The sequence below is a fragment of the Bufo gargarizans genome, chromosome 11 (genome assembly GCF_014858855.1).
Source record: "Bufo gargarizans isolate SCDJY-AF-19 chromosome 11, ASM1485885v1, whole genome shotgun sequence".
NCBI classification, from domain to species: Eukaryota; Metazoa; Chordata; class Amphibia; order Anura; family Bufonidae; genus Bufo; species Bufo gargarizans.
The window spans coordinates 13746326-13767783 of NC_058090.1; the positions used below are offsets into that span (position 1 = coordinate 13746326).

The window sequence follows — 21458 nt, forward strand, 5'->3', positions numbered from 1 at the left end:
TGCCAGCTCTTGAGGGACGGGCATTGTGCTTCCTGGAGCAGCTGACCTCGGCACAGAAGAAATAGAGAAATTCAGACAATAGAACAGGAATAGAAGCGGTGTGTATGCAACTTGTTTACTGAATCCCAGCAAACTCATCACTACCTGTACTGGTGAGGAACAGAAACCTCCAAAAATGAGCTCATTCAGACACTACATGGGTATCATTCTGCAGTACGATTGTTTACTCCATGATACCTTCCATTTGTGATGGAGACGTCCAACAATCACCAGATAAAATGTTTTCAAGACACCAAGTCCTTTCAAGTTCAATATTAATTAGGTTATCTACACAGTCGAGTTCCATTATTCTGACCAGAAGCTAATATCCCGACTCGAGTAATCGCCGTGTGCAGCACGGACAGCGGCTAGACAGGCTGGGAGTGACTCGGTAAGGTCCTGGTAGGTTGCCACTGGTATGTGGAGCCATGTTGATTGCAGTGCATCCCTCAGCTGCTGGAGCGGGTGTGAGGGAGGATGCATAGAGCGAACACGCCCATCGATGTGGTCCCATAGATGATCAATTGGGTTCAAATCTGGGGAATTAGGGGGCCAGGGTAGTGCTTGGACGTCTTGGTCATACTCTTCCAACCAATGTTGGACATTTCTAGCCATATAACATGTTGCATTGTCTTGCTGGAGGATTTCATCCTCCCCAGAGAAGACAATCAGCATGTATGGGTGTACATCAAGCATGTCAAACTCAAAGGCTAACATGGGCCAAAAAAACAAAATTTAAGTTTATGTGGGCCGCATAAAAAAAAAACGCCTGGCCGTGCGGAGGCGTGCGGATCAGTCCAGACTTACAATGTAAGTCAATGGGGACGGATCCGTTTGAAGATGACACAATATGGCTCAATCTTCAAACGGATCCGTCCCCCATTGACTTTCAATGTAAAAGTCTGGACGGATCCGTTCAGGCTACTTTCACAGTTAGAATTTTTTTTACAATATAATGCAGACGGATCCGTTCTGAACGGATCCACCGTCTGCATTATATGAGCGGATCCGTCTCAGACGGATCCGCTCTGAACGCAAGTGTGAAAGTAGCCTTAGGGGCGAGAACCTGGGATCTTTCATCCCTTGTCCTATTCAGCTCTATCAGGGTGAATAGGACTTCACACTGTCCCTACTGCTCTGTGCCTTGTGCACACAGCATCAGGGATGTTACCATGGCAACCAGGGCTTCTGTAGCGTCCTGGCTGCCATGGTAACTGATCGGAGCCCCAGGCTTACACAGCTGGGGCTCCGATCAGAAGCTGCCACTGCACCACCAATGAGGGGGAGGGGAGAGGTCCCTGTGGCCACTGCCACCAATGATTTCAATACTGGGGGGGTTGAGAGGGGCTGGCGCACTGTGCCACCAATGATTTTAATGGGATGGGGGGGTTGAGGGGGGGGGGCACACTGCACCACCAATGATAAATTACCCCTTTATACAGGAGGCGGGTACTGGCAGATCAGCAGTTAACCCCTCAGGTGCGGCACCTAAGGGGTTAACTGCCTCTGATCGCAGCTCCCTGTCAGGGGCAGGGTGCCGGCAATGCGATTCTGCTGCCGGCACCCGCCTCCTGTATTGTGTTAAACTACTTTCACTATCAGGCCACACAGAGCGGCGCCCAGCGATGTCTCAGCACTCACCATTAGTCCTGGGCGCCGCTCGTTCGACTGCAGTGCTCCATTACTGTCTCCTCTCCTGCTCCACATGCTGATTACTATCAGAGCGATGGGAGGAGATATCAGCTTCACTAGTGCGCGTTCCTTCTTCCTGGCTGTAGCGCTGTCCAATCGCAGCGCAGGGAGAAGGAACGCCCACTAGTGAAGCTGATGTCTCCTCCCATCGCTCCGATAGTAAGCAGCATGTGGAGCAGGAGAGGAGACAGTAATGGGGCACTGCGGGCGAACGGAGCGGCACCCAGGACTAATGGTGAGTGCTGGGCGCCGCTCTGTGTGGAAATAGTCCAATCATTGGTGGCGCAGTGCGCCCCCCCCTCTATTCTCATTGTTGGCACAGTGCACCCGCCCCTCCTCCCCCCTTCTATTCTCATTGGTGGCGCAGTGCGCCCGCCCCTCCTCCCCCCCCCCCTCTCTTCTCATTGGTGGCAGCGGCAGCAGCACAGGGGGAGGGAGGACAGCTTCCTTCTCCCCGTGCTGCTGAGAGAACATGAGCGCGCCGATAGCAGTGCGCTCATGTTCAGAAATACTTGCCGGGCCGCAAAAATATTCATTGCGGGCCGCATGCGGCCCGCGGGCCGCATGTTTGACACCCATGGTGTACATGATCTGCAAGGATGGATTCATACCCAAATCAGCTAAGAGTGCCTTCCACATGGGTCCAGAAAATACCCCAAACCATAACGCTGCCCCCACCAGCTTGTGTTCTTCCAGCAATGGCTGCAGGGGGTTTGTTCTCGGAGGTTTTTCTCTTGACACACCAATGTCCATCCGTTCCATGAAGCAGAAAACGTGACTCATCTGACCAGACAACCCTTTACCAGTCAGCGGAGTCCAATTCCGATACTGCCATTGCTGCTGATGCAGCTTGGTTAGCAGATGTGCAGTGACCGTCCATCAGCTTCGGAGCCCCATACACAGTAGGGTTCACTGACCTGTTGTTTAAGACACAAGTCTGGGAGCCCCCTGGATCATTCTGGGGTGAACTGCTCTCCTGTAGTATGTCGGTCTGCCCTCGCACAGCTTCGTAGCCGACATTCACCTCTCACATCAAAGGCATGTCGTGCTCCGCAGTTTGAACATTGCTTATTCACAATGGTGCTATCTGTCCACCCATGATACAATTTCACCATAGCAGCATGAAAACTGTTTAAAAACTGCGCAATCTCAGAAATACCGTCACCTGGGGCCCGAAATCTAATAATCATCCCTAATCTGATAAATTGTCCCTTTTACCCATGACGGCAGCGGGGGATATGTGTCCAGACAGCCTATCACACACTTTATATACCCACCGAGGGATATGTGTGCAGACAGCCTATCACACACTTTATATACCCACCGAGGGATATGTGTGCAGACAGCCTATCACACACCTTATATACCCACCGAGGGATATGTGTGCAGACAGCCTATAACACACCCCATATACCCACCGAGGGATATGTGTGCAGACAGCCTATTACACACCTTATATACCCACTGAGGGATATGTGTGCAGACAGCCTATCACACCTTATATACCCACCAAGCCAGCTCAGAACACTGACTTCCTTCATGAGCTACTGCCAATGTCAAAAGTAGGAAGTGGTCAGTCATGGGACTCAACTGTGTAATTGGGCATAAAAATGTAAGTTTTAACAATATTTTTACCGATCAGATTCTTTAGACATCTTCTTTGTCTTCTCGGTTTCCACAGACCACCTCCTTGTCCAAGAAGATTCACCAGAAATGCTCCAAGCCTCTCAGAACAAGCGTCGTCTCTCTGCTATCTCTGACAGCAAGTTGGAACGAAGCTTCTCTGAGGAACGCGGGGAGAAGTTGACCAGTGACGGACCAAAGCCTCATGTGTACACAATCTCCGGAGAGAGGCCGATGTTGTCCGACCACGAGAGTGACAGCATGGAGCTGGTGGTGATGAAGACCGAGCAGGGCGAAAGACATCACCACCATCACTCCCATCATCATCATCATCCCCTGCAAAACTCAGGCAGTGCTCACAACATCACAAGGCCTTCTAAAAGTTGGTCAGGGAGCCGACAGAACTCCAAAGAGTGCCCGAATTGTGCCAAACTCACTGTGCCAGCACAGCACTCATTTGATCTAGAGCAACATCAATCCAACGAGTCTGGATGGCGCAAGAAAAAGCTGGAACGTATGTACAGCATCGATAGAGTATCTGGTGAGTCACAGTCTATAGGTGGTCCTGACCACTCAAATGGTCATCATTTCCCATCTTACCCCAGAAAAGTGAAGGCAGTTATAGTTACGTTGGTCGGTATTGGGTTTCATGCCACATCTGTAGAAGGTAGTCCCGTCCAGGGATCTCGCCAGTTATCCACTATTGCTATACAAACATTTACAAAGGGTGTGCCCAAAGGCTCAGCTTAAAGCAAAATCGTTAACAGGACTCCACCATCTACCATTTGGTCCTTCCATGTGGCAGAGACACCTCAGGGCCTAGGTGTGACCTCTGCACCCCTATAACTACAGTTACACACTTGGGTGTGACACAATAGCATAGACACAATGATACACTGTAATCTTTTTTGTAATTCAATTTATAATTTTGCACTTCAACCTAATTTTTCCCCCTTTTGGGCAGATGAAGTTCCTACCCGGACCTGGTTCCCCAAGGAAAATCTCTTCACCTTTCAGACTGCCACCACAACTATGCAAGCGTGAGTAATGTCCCATTCAATCACCTCGTCCTACTTTTTTTGCTAAGTTTTCTAGCATGGAGGGGGGGGGGGGGGGGGAAGAGGACGAAAAGCTTATTCAGATCTGACAGTCTCCGACGGCTGTGAGCACCGTACGATGCTCGCTCCTAGGACGACCCGTTGTAAAAAAACAAGAAATCACATACATCTCCTTGACTTGGTTAAGTTTGCCCTTGGCCGCTGTCAGCCACTGCAGGCTTTTTTTTTTTTTAGATCCACCTGTGTCTGGACCAGTGAGCTGACACAGAGATTCAATTCATGTGCTGATCTATGGATGCTGACAGAATGAGACTAACCTGGTCCTGTAGATAAACCTGCCCTCGTCAGCATCTCCCGCGTGCTGCAGCCTCCCCCCAGCGCTACCTGACAAGGATTAATATCCTGAGGCTTTACGCTTTTTGCTGCTTTCACAAATCAGGATCTCTGAGGACAGTCAGCAAACCGGAGTTTTTCCTCTCATTATGCCAATAAACGGCTCCTCGGTGGAGGAATTAGAATATTGCTTTGGTGGGAAAAATAAGTTCTACTAAGTAAGAACTTGTAATGCAAACAAGGCAGGACTATGAGCTCCTGCGCTGAAATCTGTGTAATGACTATTGAAATCTGTAGATCCCATATGTTCCTGGATTATCCAGGCGGTCTGCACTCGGGGGGTTCAAGGGTGGGCCTCAGTTTATGGGGTTGTATATATATATCACACCATAGTCATACATAGAAATGAATGACACTTAAATGTTACTTTTTCTCTTCCTCCTATCCGGTCGCTGTGATCAGTATCTCGTAAGTATCCGGCAGAAATGCACCATGTGTGTCTTGTGACCATCTACCGGTAGTCGTAGCCCTGCATCCATCCGTGTGGCCGCTCTGTGCATGCACCCGTGGTGCTTTATCATGGATCTGCATGCTGTGTTTGTATTGACCCGTGTGTCGTGGTGATGGACTGGTCGTGACATATGATAAAAACGGACAACAGAATTCATTGGGATTTACTGATAAGAACTAGAGCGAAAGGAATGACAGCATTACCCACAGCAAACAACCAGATCCCAAATCCATTGTTATCTTCCTCCAACCCGTGTAGACCCCATGAGGATGACCGTATGTAAAAGCCTGGTCAGAGAGAGACGGTTCTACCCGCAACGTGTAACATCATAAAGTGTTCAGGCCTTAGTCTGCAATATAGTAGTTATATCCTTGTACATAGGAGGCAGTATTATAGTAGTTATATTCTTATACATAGGAGCAGTATTATAGTAGTTATATTCTTGTACATAGGAGGCAGTATTATAGTAGTTATATTCTTATACATAGGAGCAGTATTATAGTAGTTATATTCTTGTATATAGGAGGCAGTATTATAGTAGTTATATTCTTGTACATAGGAGCAGTATTATAGTAGTTATATTATTGTACATAGGAGCAGTATTATAGTAGTTATATTCTTGTACATAGGAGCAGTATTATAGTAGTTATATTCTTGTACATAGGAGCAGAATTATAGTAGTTATATTCTTGTACATAGGAGCAGTATTATAGTAGTTATATTCTTGTACATAGGAGCAGGAGCAGTATTATAGTAGTTATATTCTTGTACATAGGAGGCAGTATTATAGTAGTTATATTCTTGGACATAGGAACAGTATTATAGTAGTTATATCCTTGTACATAGGAGGCAGTATTATAGTAGTTATATTCTTGGACATAGGAACAGTATTATAGTAGTTATATCCTTGTACATAGGAGGCAGTATTATAGTAGTTATATTCTTGTACATAGGAGCAGTATTATAGTAGTTATATTCCTGTACATAGGAGGCAGTATTATAGTAGTTATATTCTTGTACATAGGAGCAGTATTATAGTAGTTATATTCTTGTACATAGGAGCAGTATTATAGTAGTTATATTCCTGTACATAGGAGGCAGTATTATAGTAGTTATATTCTTGTACATAGGAGCAGTATTATAGTAGTTATATCCTTGTACATAGGAGGCAGTATTATAGTAGTTATATTCTTGTACATAGGAGCAGTATTATAGTAGTTATATTCCTGTACATAGGAGGCAGTATTATAGTAGTTATATTCTTGTACATAGGAGCAGTATTATAGTAGTTATATTCTTGTACATAGGAGCAGTATTATAGCAGTTATATTCTTGTACATAGGAGCAGTATTATAGTAGTTATATAGTAGTTATATTCTTGTACATAGGAGCAGTATTATAGTAGTTACATAGTAGTTATATTCTTGTACATAGGAGGCAGTATTATAGTAGTTATATTCTTGTATATAGGAGCAGTATTATAGTAGTTATATTCTTGTACATAGGAGGCAGTATTATAGTAGTTATATTCTTGTACATAGGGGGCAGTATTATAGTAGTGATATTCTTGTACATAGGAGGCAGTATTATAGTAGTTATATTCTTGTACATAGGAGCAGTATTATAGTAGTTATATTCTTGTACATAGGAGCAGTATTATAGTAGTTATATTCTTGTACATAGGAGCAGTATTATAGTAGTTATATTCTTGTACATAGGAGCAGTATTATAGTAGTTATAGTCTTGACATAGGAGCAGTATTATAGTAGTTATATTCTTGTACATAGGAGCAGTATTATAGTAGTTATATTCTTGTACATAGGAGCAGTATTATAGTAGTTATATTCTTGTACATAGGAGCAGTATTATAGTAGTTATATTCTTGTACATAGGAGCAGTATTATAGTAGTTATATTCTTGTACATAGGAGCAGTATTATAGTAGTTATATTCTTGTACATAGGAGGCAGTATTATAGTAGTTATATTCTTGTACATAGGAGTAGTATTATAGTAGTTATATTCTTGTATATAGGAGCAGTATTATAGTAGTTATATTCTTGTACATAGGAGCAGTATTATAGTAGTTATATTCTTGTACATAGGAGCAGTATTATAGTAGTTATATTCTTGTACATAGGAGCAGTATTATAGTAGTTATATTCTTGTACATAGGAGCAGTAGTATAGTAGTTATATTCTTGTACATAGGAGGCAGTATTATAGTAGTTATATTCTTGTATATAGGAGCAGTATTATAGTAGTTATATTCTTGTACATAGGAGGCAGTATTATAGTAGTTATATTCTTGTATATAGGAGCAGTATTATAGTAGTTATATTCTTATACATAGGAGCAGTATTATAGTAGTTATATTCTTGTACATAGAAGGCAGTATTATAGTAGTTATATTCTTGTACATAGGAGGCAGTATTATAGTAGCTATATTCTTGTACATAGGAGGCAGTATTATAGTAGTTATATTCTTGTACATAGAGCAGTATTATAGTAGTTATATAGTAGTTATATTCTTGTACATAGGGGGGCACATTATAGAATAGAAGAAACACAAGCTCCAGAGCTGTAGGTAAATAAAATTCTGAAAGATTTTAACCCATGGAAATAAATCTATCTGGAAGAACATGAAGTGCCGTACTTCCCGCTGTTACAGATGGATTACTTGTGGAAATAAACTTGCTGTATGGCTCTAGAGCGTCTGTTTCTTGTCTTCACATATTTTGGTGCTGCTTTGCGCCTGTCCGTGCGTCCTGTGGATGTGTAGGTGAGCTGGTGTTTCCTTTTCTGCCATATTATATAGATGCTTTACTCGTGTACATAAGGACATGATTACAGTAGTTCTTATTTAAATGTGGCCAGAGGTATTATGTCAAAAATACCGAGCTTAGTATGACAGGACAGTGGATGTTAATATTGTGGCACATTTTACAAAATTCTTATTACTTAATAAATATGGGGAGGAGTGCGTAGTCAGGGCTAGGGGATATAATTTGTTACCCAATTCTACTCACTGTGCACCAATATGGAAAAGCTTATGCTTAGGTGGCAAATCCAGTACCAATTCTTTCAAGTCCCCTCTCCCAGTAAGGAGCAGTTTTTTATGTAATGCCATTTTATTATTTTTATTCATCCACAAAACACAGCTGCAGACAGCAATGCACATACGTAAAGGGGGCTCTAGGGGAATATCGCGTTTCGTGACTTTTAAAGACATTGAGGTGACTGCCCTGTATTAGTCTACCGTAATCCACACGGACAATACGGTGGTCCGCCCTCTTGGATTTTGGTCTGGCTGTGATCCCAGGTCTGTGTTGTCTCCATCTCTCTGCCTGTGTGTGGTCAGAAGCATCGCTTTGGCCTCTGTCCTGTGTTTTTTCGTGGTTTGTCTCCTCACCTGGACGTGGTGTGCTACTGTTTTGGCTTGTCCCTCTTTTGATGGGTTGAGTTATTGACACAAACCGGTTTCTCAGGGCCTTCCGGGGCTATGCCGAGAGGAAAAGACGGAAGCGAGAAAATGACTCTGCAGCTGTTATACAGAGGTAGGGTGAGCTCCGAGCATGCATGCCTATACCTCCCAGGTCTGCGCAGACACTTCTTTCCCTGGTTCACGTATTGATTAGATTGAAAAGGAAGGGGGATAGAAATCATCTGACGTCCTGTTTTGCTCCTAAATGACATGAATTTCGTCACATGTTTATAATACAGGACCATGACATTAATCTATATAGCGCCGCATACTCCACATACATTACATTAATCAGACGCCGTATATATTTGATTGAATCCCATGACTTATACTGTACTCTGCCCATATGAGCAAGTGCAGTTTTTAGAAATGGAATCTGACAGAATGCATAAGTTGTCAGCTTTTTCACCATTCACGAGTCCATGATGCGCTGAGTGACAACCCATATTAGAGCTCTTATTGTGGTTGTATTAGTTGTCTCCTAACATTCCCAGCAACCGGTTACTCAAAAATGCCTAAATTACATTAAAAAATTGTCGTATCCTAATTCTACTATCTGCCTGTTATAGTTTATTTGGACACTGTGATTCCTAGAAACTGCAGAAATAATGCAGGGTCCAACCTGTGTGCCGTAGCAGTGCCCCCTGCTGGTTGACTAGTAATATGACAGTAGAGCATCATCCCTTTGAGCCTCAAATCTTCATTTTCTCTACTAAAATAAATTAAGCAAAGTAAAAAATAAAAAAAATCACAATTTTCCTAATAAAATTCACCTGAATCTGTTCTCCCTTCTTCCCTTTCATTTCCAATCTCAGCTTCAAAGCAGTTTTTTTTTTCTTCATAAAACTGCAGTTTGTCAAGTGCCTTCGCATTACGGAATCAGTTCATCTTCCTGTCATTCCACTGAGTGTTTTCAAAGGGGGTGATCAAGTGGAAAATCTCCCTGCTGCTACCGTATCCATTTATGACTCCCACGGTGTGAAGCCCTATCACGGCGCTGCCATGTGTCACTGTAGGAGAGCCTTCAACATGGCAGCTGCTCTATGCCGCATCCCCCGTGACAAGGCGTCATGTCGCTGCTCCGCAGCACAAGGTTATAAACGGTTTATAAGTGGATTGAGATCTCTGGGTTATAAACATGTCACTCCATGCTGGGACTTTCAGTTCCACTCAGGTTTAGTATTTTTATGTTTTAAAGAAAAACTCCACCAATAGATATAGTATCCAGTTTTGGTTGGGGGTTGGAGTCTGCTACCAATCAGCCACCAGGTGGTCTGGAAATCACTATGGCGCCCATACTGTTCATAGCAGTGCTGTGCTCAGTACCCTTCCAGAAATAAATTTTTCCTCCTTCTGGGGTGGAGTTACCCTTTAATAACTAGCATGTCAGCAAACTGGTGTCCTCACATCCTTCTGGACTTCAGAACTTAGTGGTTCTCTAGCTACATTTATATGGTTGGATTCATTGGTGTAGCTAGAAATGACTGGGACCCACAGCAAATTTTTGAATGGGGCCCCCTCCCCCAGTAACTTTTTCGCATTCCCTTCCTTTCATTCCGCCCTCATTCCTGTGGCTAGTAAAGATCGCTCTCTCAGACCAGGCCCGGCAGCTGTTCCATCCGTCTACACTGTCACTGTATATAATTTCATTGTGTAATACTGTTGAGGGGTCCCTGACAAAATCTTTTAGTCCTCCTCCTCCTGGGTGGGCCCCTTCTGGGTCAGGGCCCCAAAGCAGCCGCTTCCCCTATAGCTACGCCCCTGGTTGGATTATAGAGCTGACAGCACTGGACACCGCCAGACCAAAATTCACTAGGAGACTGCTTGGAAACACGCAAAATACACCAAATTTAAAGGAACACTCCAGGCCAAACTGATACCTTGTTTTCTGCCTAGTGTAGGGGAGGTGCCTGACACACATTTTAGAAATACATGGCTGCTTTCTTCCAGAAACAGCGCCACACCTGTGCACAGGTTTTGTTTGGTATTGCAGCTCAGCTTCATTGAAGTGAATCAGGCTGAGCTGCACGACCTGTGGTCGGGTGTAGTCAAGCTCCGCCCCCACCCGGGGCCTGGCGTTCTCCTTTAAATTGCACTACAGACTGGCTTAACGTGCCGGCTAGAGATTCTTATGGTTGCCGATGCTGCCGCTATGCAAGTGTTAACACCGCCGGCCTTAACAAAGCTCTGGAATAAAACATTTGTGCGGTTGGCCGAAGCGTCACGGTCTTATTCCAGCCTTTAATCATACCTCCGCAGCGAGGGCAGCCTAATAAACATATTTCAGACGCACTTTACAGACTCATCTTATTCCTGCTCTGTTCTCTTCCCCACAGGAATTTCCGCAAACACTTACGGATGGTGGGAAGCCGGAGGATGAAAGCTCAGAGTAAGCGGCTGGCTTGAATGTTGTGTGAAATTGCCCTCGGATGAGCCATTTAGGTGTATTTACGGATTTTCATATAGGATTTCCCATGTGGGCAGATGGGTCAGGGCCCATGTTACATATATACTCGTTTATTTTCTTACCGTGGTTTGAGAAAGATTGCAAGGTTTTTTCATAGGGGGGTTACAGTAGTCCTACAATTTTACTACATTTTTAGATACGTAGCTGTCGGTCAAACGCTCGCTTGGCCAATGGCTATTGTTCCTGGCCCCTTGATTCACGTGTAAGTTCGGCTTAGCTGAGCATCCATGTGTCCTGAAGGGGAGAAGTGGGAAAGCCCCGCCAGACACCTTAAGAACAATCCTGCATGCCCCATCCTTATCTACCCTTCCATGGAGAGTCAGGAGGCCCTCACACACATTAGGTGGTTGCTCTCCTTGGGTACAAAGGATGAGGCCAGAGGAATTGGTCAGTTTAAAATCCAATGGTCCCAGATAGATGACCGCTGTGGGAAAGGCCATTTCCTCCATTGATGTTGGAAAAACGAATCATTAGCAAGAAGCAGTGATGGAAAGTAATGAAGCGATGGAGAACCTCATGTATGTTAATCGTCTGCCTCCATTGTGTTTGATATCATTAGCCTTCGCTGACCGAAGAGAAAGAAGCTTCAGCAGGTCCTGGAGCGACCCCACCCCAATAAAAGCCGACTCCATTCACGACTCCAGAGAAAGTGAGTATCAAGAATGTAGGAAAATCTGAACATGAAACCCGGGGCAGATTGAGACAGCACCTCCACTGACCACTATGTTTTGGGTTTTTTACCCCCCACCATCAGGCCATGATTTGCAGAATTCCTGCACCGCTCTGGATGAAGAATGTGAGGACCTGAACTGGGAGTCAGAAAGAGAAATGGAAGTTCTGTCCTGTGAAGGAGAAGATTTTATTCCACCCAAGATCATGGTAAGAATGATATCTGAGATGAGCAAATCCGTTCTAATGAATCCATACATCTCATTAGCTAAACGTCTGTGAGGCAGCCTCCACAGATGTGCCAGCGCCCACCTGCTGTATGATTGTCAGTCTCCTGCTGAAGCTCAAATCCGGCTTTGCAAGCAGCTACTGCTCACCCGCCTCTACCCGGAAGTGTCGTGGCGCGTGCACAGTAGTTTCTCCTGCTTCAGCAGCAGTGCAGGCAGGAGATTGACAGTGCCAGGCTGGATGTCTTTTCCTGAAAATCATACATCTGTTGGATACACATTCCTTAGAATCGATTCGCTCATCTCTAATCTGTATATATTTCATTTGTCTTTTATCTCAGAAAAAAATATCTTATATTATACTGATATATACAGGTAGTAGTTGTAAGGAACATGACGGCACCGCAACCCTGCAACCTTCATATTACGTGTCTCTCCCTGGTCATATTTTGTCTCTCACATCTCTCTCTCTCATACACTTTTCACTCTCTCACATTTCTCTCTCTCACACACTTTTCTCTCTCTCACATCTCTCTCACAAACTTTTCTCTCTCTCACATCTCTCTCACAAACTTTTCTCTCTCTCACATCTCTCTCACACACTTTTCTCTCTCTCACATCTCTCTCACACACTTTTCTCTCTCTCACATCTCTCTCACACACTTTTCTCTCTCTCACATCTCTCTCTCACATCTCTCTCACACACTTTTCTCTCTCTCACATCTCTCTCACACACTTTTCTCTCTCTCACATCTCTCTCACACACTTTTCTCTCTCTCACATCTCTCTCACACACTTTTCTCTCTCTCACATCTCTCACACACTTTTCCCTCTCTCACATACTTTTCACTCTCTCACATCTCTCTCACACACTTTTCACTCTCTCACATCTCTCTCACACACTTTTCTCTCTCTCACATTTCTCTCTCTCACACTTTTCTCTCTCTATCTCACATCTATCTATCTATCTAATAGCAGTCCATGCAGTTCCCCAGCATCTAATCCTACGGCGTGAGATGACACAGTGATCAGCTATGGCCTCCTCTCTATATCCCTCCATGTTTGAGATGTTAGGACATGATGTGGGTGTATTACATGTAGACACGTGATATTTTTCTCAGATACGTGATGCATTTCCAGTCCTCTGACGAGGTTTTTCTCCGTTTGCAGCTAATATCATCCAAAGTTCCTAAAGCAGAATATATTCCGACCATAATCCGGAGAGATGACCCCTCCATCATCCCCATTCTCTATGTAAGAGCTGCTTGTGTGTCTGTTACAATGATGCTGTACATTGTGTGTGTGTGTATATATATATATATCGGTGCACTGCATCTCATATGCTGGGAATTGTATGATGCCTTTTATACACCTAACCCTTTCCTTATTCCCCTTCGCTCTCAGGATCACGAACATGCTACATTTGATGACATTTTAGGTGAGTTTTCTTCCATTGGGTCAATGGTGAAGGGGTTTAAAGGGGCCTCACCATCTGAGTCAGCACTGCAGCCCTTTCTAGAGTCGAGACCCCCACTGATCAGAAAGTGATCAGACACTTTAACCCTGAGCAGAGTAGACTAGCTTTCCATGCCTGGACTCCATTACAGGGAGTGCAGAATTATTAGGCAAGTTGTATTTTTGAGGATTAATTTTATTACTGAACAACAACCATGTTCTCAATGAACCCAAAAAACTCATTAATATCAAAGCTGAATATTTTTGGAAGTAGTTTTTAGTTTGTTTTTAGTTTTAGCTATTTTAGGGGGATAGGGGGGATATCTGTAGGGTGCAGGTGACTATTACTGTACATAATTATTAGGCAACTTAACAAAAAACAAATATATACCCATTTCAATTATTTATTTTTACCAGTGAAACCAATATAACATCTCAACATTCACAAATATACATTTCTGACATTCAAAAACAAAACAAAAACAAATCAGTGACCAATATAGCCACCTTTCTTTGCAAGGACACTCAAAAGCCTGCCATCCATGGATTCTGTCAGTGTTTTGATCTGTTCACCATCAACATTGCGTGCAGCAGCAACCACAGCCTCCCAGACACTGTTCAGAGAGGTGTACTGTTTTCCCTCCTTGTAAATCTCACATTTGATGATGGACCACAGGTTCTCAATGGGGTTCAGATCAGGTGAACAAGGAGGCCATGTCATTAGATTTTCTTCTTTTATACCCTTTCTTGCCAGCCACGCTGTGGAGTACTTGGACGCGTGTGATGGAGCATTGTCCTGCATGAAAATCATGTTTTTCTTACCTTGCAGACTTCTTCCTGTACCACTGCTTGAAGAAGGTGTCTTCCAGAAACTGGCAGTAGGACTGGGAGTTGAGCTTGACTCCATCCTCAACCCAAAAAGGCCCCACAAGCTCATCTTTGATGATACCAGCCCAAACCAGTACTCCACCTCCACCTTGCTGGCGTCTGAGTCGGACTGGAGCTCTCTGCCCTTTACCAATCCAGCCATCTGGCCCATCAAGACTCACTCTCATTTCATCAGTCCATAAAACCTTAGAAAAATCAGTCTTGAGATATTTCTTGGCCCAGTCTTGACGTTTCAGCTTGTGTGTCTTGTTCAGTGGTGGTCGTCTTTCAGCCTTTCTTACCTTGGCCATGTCTCTGAGTATTGCACACCTTGTGCTTTTGGGCACTCCAGTGATGTTGCAGCTCTGAAATATGGCCAAACTGGTGGCAAGTGGCATCTTGGCAGCTGCACGCTTGACTTTTCTCAGTTCATGGGCAGTTATTTTGCGCCTTGGTTTTTCCACACGCTTCTTGCGACCCTGTTGACTATTTTGAATGAAACGCTTGATTGTTCGATGATCACGCTTCAGAAGCTTTGCAATTTTAAGAGTGCTGCATCCCTCTGCAAGATATCTCACTATTTTTGACTTTTCTGAGCCTGTCAAGTCCTTCTTTTGACCCATTTTGCCAAAGGAAAGGAAGTTGCGTAATAATTATGCACACCTGATATAGGGTGTTGATGTCATTAGACCACACCCCTTCTCATTACAGAGATGCACATCACCTAATATGCTTAATTGGTAGTAGGCTTTCGAGCCTATACAGCTTGGAGTAAGACAACATGCATAAAGAGGAGGATGTGGTCAAAATACTCATTTGCCTAATAATTCTGCACGTAGTGTATACCCAGATCTCTCTAATGTTTCCAGGTATTTTACATGAAATCTTCCCACTAGAGGTGACTATTTGTGAGGCCAAGAATATTTGGCTTCATATCCTTATCTTGTCGTCGTCATGTCATTTGGCATCTTAGTTATAATTTGATGTTAAGTAAACGTGACATTCAATTTACCCAGTGTCATTATAGAAGCAGCCGTCTATTTCCAGCTCTCAGAGAAGGGACCTGATTAGGGCTGAGTGTTGACAGATACAATGTAACGCTGCAGAGAACATCTTCTACATTATATCCATACATTTATACATTGTATCCATTTTACTCTTTTTTTTTTTTTTCTTTTTCAGAGGAAGTTGAGAAAAAGCTGAATGTATATAGGAAGGGCTGCAAGATCTGGGAAATGCTTATATTCTGCCAGGTGAGTGATAATCACGGTAAAGCTGGTCCGGTGCTATACCTACTACAGAGGCAGATGACAAGACTGCTGTGGGTGGGGGAGACGGGGGTCCAGCATTGAATTGCTTCCCCTGCTTTCTGTCACAGTCATCGCATTTGCCTGTTGTCAGCACTAGGTAGAGCACGCTGCATGCGGATTTCTACACATCAGCAGATCACATGTGGTGAGCACCCCCTAGTGGTGGCTGCAGTTTTAGCAATTAACTTTACAACTGTGTGTAGGAACGCAGGAGAATTAAAACTGTACATCTGAAAAGTTACCTCTGACCCTATAAAGAGATTATATATATATATATATTATTATTAGTATCATCCCAGAACCCGTCTTTAAGGTTCTCTCAAAGACTCAAGAGTCCATGTTTCATTTATATTACAGCTAATGACCACTATATAGCCATAACACACTCCTCCACATTTAAATTGCAGCACCAAGAAGGACAAATTGACGAAGTAGCAGATGTCTCTAAGATCGGCGTAAAAGCCGAGATGAAAGCCACGTTTTTTTTTTTTTTGCCACATGAAATCTCAAGAATAGAATCAAGTCATGTGTGATGATTGTGTGATGCTCTCTGTTCGTCAACATGTCAGCGATCATCACAAGTGGCAAACTGCGGGACAGAGTCCTTGACCTGAGACCTTGGTTTATCACTGGGGCAGATGTCAGCACTGGACAATGTTGTGTCTCCCGGGGGTTGGGAGAACACAACCAACTAGAATGACAGTGTAACAGCCGATCAGCTGATGCTGTGCGCCACTGTTCCCCTGCTTACCGCTGCAGTCCCCTGCGTCTTGTTCAGCGGTGATCTGTGGCCGGTGCTTCCCATTCACCGCTGCAGTCCTGGGCTCTGTCTGTGTGGGTGCGGTTGTTCTGGGATCCGCTCCACAGTTTGCTCTAATCCCTGGCCACAGCATGCTTGCTGCTTGTTTCCTGCAGCACTTCCTTAAGAGTCACTTCATGGGCTTTATGGATTAGGCCATGTGACCTCGCTGACCTATCGTAGCCCTCCTGTATAAGTGGCTTAGTCTCCCTTCCCAGATGCCTCAGTGTCAAGGTTCCTGTGCCCTGCTAAGGTTCCTGGTTTCAGCTTGTGTTCTTGATTCGTATCTGTATTCCTGGACTCTGCTACCTGTTATATCCCTACCTGCTTGCCTTGACTCTCCTGTTGCCGAGACGGATTGCCTGACCTGTACCTTTGCTGCCTGCACTGACCATTTGCCTGTCTGACTACGCCTCTGCCTCATCCTTCGGTCCTGCACCTCTGGTACCTTTCCCAGGTACCTCCTGGACCAGCTGCCTTGTGTGCCTATCCTCCTCAAGAGGTAGCGACCTGGTGTTCCCCTCAGGTCTATCCCCACCATCAGGGGTACTGTGAATATCCAGGGGTTTACTTAGACAACGCCCTTAGAGGAGGTAGGACACTGACACAGTGGGTTCAGACCCGCTGGTTCATGACAGACAGCAAGAGATGGAGAGAGGAGAACCTCTACTTGGACGGCTCGTCAGATTAGAAGAATGGGGCATAGAGGTCCATTCTGTACTGCAAGTGAATTTGTCACATCTCAGTAAACTTAAGTACAGTAAACTTAAGTTTTATAACCTGCTCCAACGGTCTTCAATCTGCCCAAGGGGCGGCGTTTCACCTCTCTTGCGCCCAGCCAGGCTCCCCCAACTGAAGCGCTGCGCTTAACAGTGCCCGGCGCATGCGCCGGATCTTGTGAAGTCCGGTACAGTAAGCGCCGCCCAGCTCATCAATATTCACTTCGCTGGGCGGCGCTTACTGTCCCCGACTTCACAAGATCCGGCGCATGCGCAGGGCACTGTTCAGCGCAGCGCTTCAGAGCGGAAAACGCAGAAGCCGCCCAGCAAACTGAATATTCATGAGCTGGGCGGCGCTTCAAAGCGGCAGTTGGGGGAGGCTGGCTGGGCGCAAGAGAGGTGAAACGCCGCCCCTTGGGCAGATTGAAGACCGTTGGAGCAGGTTATAAAATTGCTGCGTTTTCCGCTCTGAAGCGCTGCGCTGAACAGTGCCCTGCGCATGCGCCGGATCTTGTGAAGTCGGGGACAGTAAGCGCCGCCCAGCGAAGTGAATATTGATGAGCTGGGCGTCGCTTACTGTACCGGACTTCACAAGATCCGGCGCATGCGCCGGGCACTGTTAAGCGCAGCGCTTCAGTTGGGGGAGGCTGGCTGGGCGCAAGAGAGGTGAAACGCCGACCCCTTGGGCAGATTGAAGACCGTTGGAGCAGGTTATAAAACTTAAGTTTACTGTTTGTATAATGTGGACAGGGGGGATACTTATATGATTGTAATACCCATTATAAGACCTGTACTGCCAGATATATACCTCAATATGCTTATTGGCCCTGTCAGTGTCCCTTTAAGATCACTGATAACATGCCAAGCTGTGGAAGGGCGTAGATTTCGGCGTGTGGTTCTCATACTCCATACTGAGCCTGTGATTTTCAGAATTCCACTATCTTTCCTTCTTGGTGTTGCATTTTCAATGTTGAGGAGTGTATATATGCCCTAGATGTGCTATAAAACTGTGGAGAGTCATAGCAGGGTTTTACTTCACCGGTTCTCTGCCCTAACCCAGTATTAGGATGACCTGGCCACGGCAGTGAAGCTTCCCGACACCTCCTGATCCATGTTGCCATCTCACCCCTGTTTACTTCCTAGGGAGGACCCGGCTACCTCTACCTTTTGAAGAATAAGGTCGCTACTTTTGCCAAAGTGGAGAAGGAGGAGGATCTTATTCTGTAAGTTAAACAAACTAAAGGTTACATTTACTGAGCAATTACCCCGTAGCCTATTCATTATGATAAGACATTTACCGGCATAATGATTTCCATATTGTAGATTTGCAGCACAGTGTAAGTAAAATAAAGTTATGAATAATTGATCCTTTCCAGATCCCTGCATCTTTTTTAATCTCCTTGTGCGCAGAGGCCTCCAAGGAATATGTGTTTACAGGTTAATGACGTAGGAGAGATGTGGATTTTATCAATAATTGATCTTCTGCATTATGAACATGAAATCTGCCAATCACGTCAAATATCCCTTAGCGGGGAAGGGATTATTTACAGAAGCTGTATATGTGTATATATATATATAAATAATCAAAGAAATAGGACTGCACTCCGGATATTGATGAAAAAATCAAGTGGTTTTATTCACCCATAGTATGGCAAATCTTGCGACGTTTCAGCTCTTGCGAGCCTTTCTCAAGCTTGAGAAAGGCTCGCAAGAGCTGAAACGTCGCAAGATTTGCCATACTATGGGTGAATAAAACCACTTGATTTTTTCATCAATATCCGGAGTGCAGTCCTATTTCTTCGATTATACTATTGGGGACTGCCGTCATCCCCCTTGGATTTTGCACCCACTCTTTATGTTGGTGCTCCCGCTGGACTTTCTTTTTCTATATATATAATATATATATACATACATATATATACACACACACATACACACAGGAGATACCCAGGTTATACCAGCATGCTCCATATCACTATATACAAGAAGATGTATAACTTATACCAGCTGTACATATATAATTATATACAGGAGATGCCCAGGTTATACCAGCTATACATATATAATTATATACAGGAGATGCCCAGGTTATACCAGCATGGTCCATGTCACTATATACAAGAAGATGTATAACTTATACCAGCTGTACATATATAATTATATACTGGAGATGCCCAGGTTATAGCAGCTGTACATATATAATTATATACAGGAGATACCCAGGTTATACCAGCTGTACATATATAATTATATACAGGAGATACCCAGGTTATACCAGCTGTACATATATAATTATATACAGGAGATACCCAGGTTATACCAGCTGTACATATATAATTATATACAGGAGATACCCAGGTTATACCAGCTGTACATATATAATTATATACAGGAGATACCCAGGTTATACCAGCTTTACATATATAACTATATACAGGAGATACCCAGGTTATACCAGCTTTACATATATAACTATATACAGGAGATGCCCAGGTTATACCAGCTGTACATATATAATTATATACAGGAGATACCCAGGTTATACCAGCTGTACATATATAATTATATACAGGAGATACCCAGGTTATACCAGCTGTACATATATAATTATATACAGGAGATACCCAGGTTATACCAGCTGTACATATATAATTATATACAGGAGATACCCAGGTTATACCAGCTGTACATATATAATTATATACAGGAGATACCCAGGTTATACCAGCTGTACATATATAATTATATACAGGAGATACCCAGGTTATACCAGCTGTACATATATATAATTATATACAGGAGATACCCAGGTTATACCAGCTGTACATATATATAATTATATACAGGAGATGCCCAGGTTATACCAGCTGTACATATATAATTATATACAGGAGATACCCAGGTTATACCAGCTGTACATATATAATTATATACAGGAGATACCCAGGTTATACCAGCTGTACATATATAATTATATACAGGAGATACCCAGGTTATACCAGCTGTACATATATAATTATATACAGGAGATGCCCAGGTTATACCAGCTGTACATATATAATTATATACAGGAGATACCCAGGTTATACCAGCTGTACATATATAATTATATACAGGAGATACCCAGGTTATACCAGCTGTACATATATATAATTATATACAGGAGATACCCAGGTTATACCAGCTGTACATATATATAATTATATACAGGAGATGCCCAGGTTATACCAGCTGTACATATATAATTATATACAGGAGATACCCAGGTTGTACCAGCTGTACATATATAATTATATACAGGAGATACCCAGGTTATACCAGCTGTACATATATAATTATATACAGGAGATACCCAGGTTATACCAGCTGTACATATACAATTATATACAGGAGATGCCCAGGTTATACCAGCATGCTCCATATCACTATATACAAGAAGATGTATAACTTATACCAGCTGTACATATATAATTATATACAGGAGATGCCCAGGTTATACCAGCATGGTCCATGTCACTATATACAGAAGATGTATAACTTATACCAGCTGTACAGATTATTATATAAGAAGATGTATAACTTATGTACAAGAAGCTTTATCCATAGAACAGTCTTTTGAATATTTTATTCTTCTGCTTCCTTAGATTTTGGAAAAGACTGAGTAAACTGATGAGCAAAATTAATCCAGAACCCAATGTGATACACATTATGGGGTGCTACGTGCTGGGGAACCCCAATGGAGAGAAGGTATGGTGGGTCCAGGGAGGGAAGATAATGAGACATGCCTCTAAGTGGGATGTCTGTGGGGTTGCTAAACGGGTTGTATAATGTATACTTATAGAATTCCCTGCCACTTCCAGCACTGGTGCTCCAATCCTTCTGGCCCGGTTTTGTTTGTTCGGCTGCAGGGATGATGTGCCAGTATGCTCCTAATGAGTACTGCAACCAATCACTGCTCTCAGAGGTCATGTGACGCGACCACTGAGGCCAGTGACTGGCTGCAGCAGTGTCATGCCGCTGTTCTGATCCACGCTCCTCTCCACTTCCTGTCCTCAGGCTCAGCACACTGGATTCTGCCCCTTTAAAAAAAAATGTTATCTACCCAGACAACCCCTTTAAGCACTAAAAGAAGACTGTAGCTGCTTTATTGGCCCATTGACTTGCTTGAAGCTAATCTAGGAGAAATTGTGGCCCTTCCTATCTTTGCT

General features: G+C 43.8%; 1 protein-coding gene across 4 annotated transcripts in view; it reads left to right on the forward strand.

The window, feature by feature from the left end:
• LOC122922075 (NMDA receptor synaptonuclear signaling and neuronal migration factor-like) overlaps positions 1 to 21458 on the forward strand; it is a 51641-nt gene that overhangs the window by 25925 nt on the left and 4258 nt on the right. For 2 of the 4 annotated variants that reach the window (XM_044272529.1, XM_044272531.1), the window contains exons 3-13: positions 3413 to 3895; positions 4319 to 4394; positions 5208 to 5213; positions 11074 to 11126; positions 11764 to 11853; positions 11959 to 12083; positions 13271 to 13354; positions 13505 to 13538; positions 15605 to 15675; positions 18394 to 18473; positions 20895 to 20997. In XM_044272529.1, coding sequence (XP_044128464.1) covers positions 3413 to 3895; positions 4319 to 4394; positions 5208 to 5213; positions 11074 to 11126; positions 11764 to 11853; positions 11959 to 12083; positions 13271 to 13354; positions 13505 to 13538; positions 15605 to 15675; positions 18394 to 18473; positions 20895 to 20997 — 1205 coding nt within the window. Of the gene's footprint in view, positions 1 to 3412; positions 3896 to 4318; positions 4395 to 5207; positions 5214 to 8741; positions 8811 to 11073; positions 11127 to 11763; positions 11854 to 11958; positions 12084 to 13270; positions 13355 to 13504; positions 13539 to 15604; positions 15676 to 18393; positions 18474 to 20894; positions 20998 to 21458 lie in introns of all 4 variants that reach the window. The other 2 variants (XM_044272532.1, XM_044272530.1) reach the window with 2 other exon arrangements.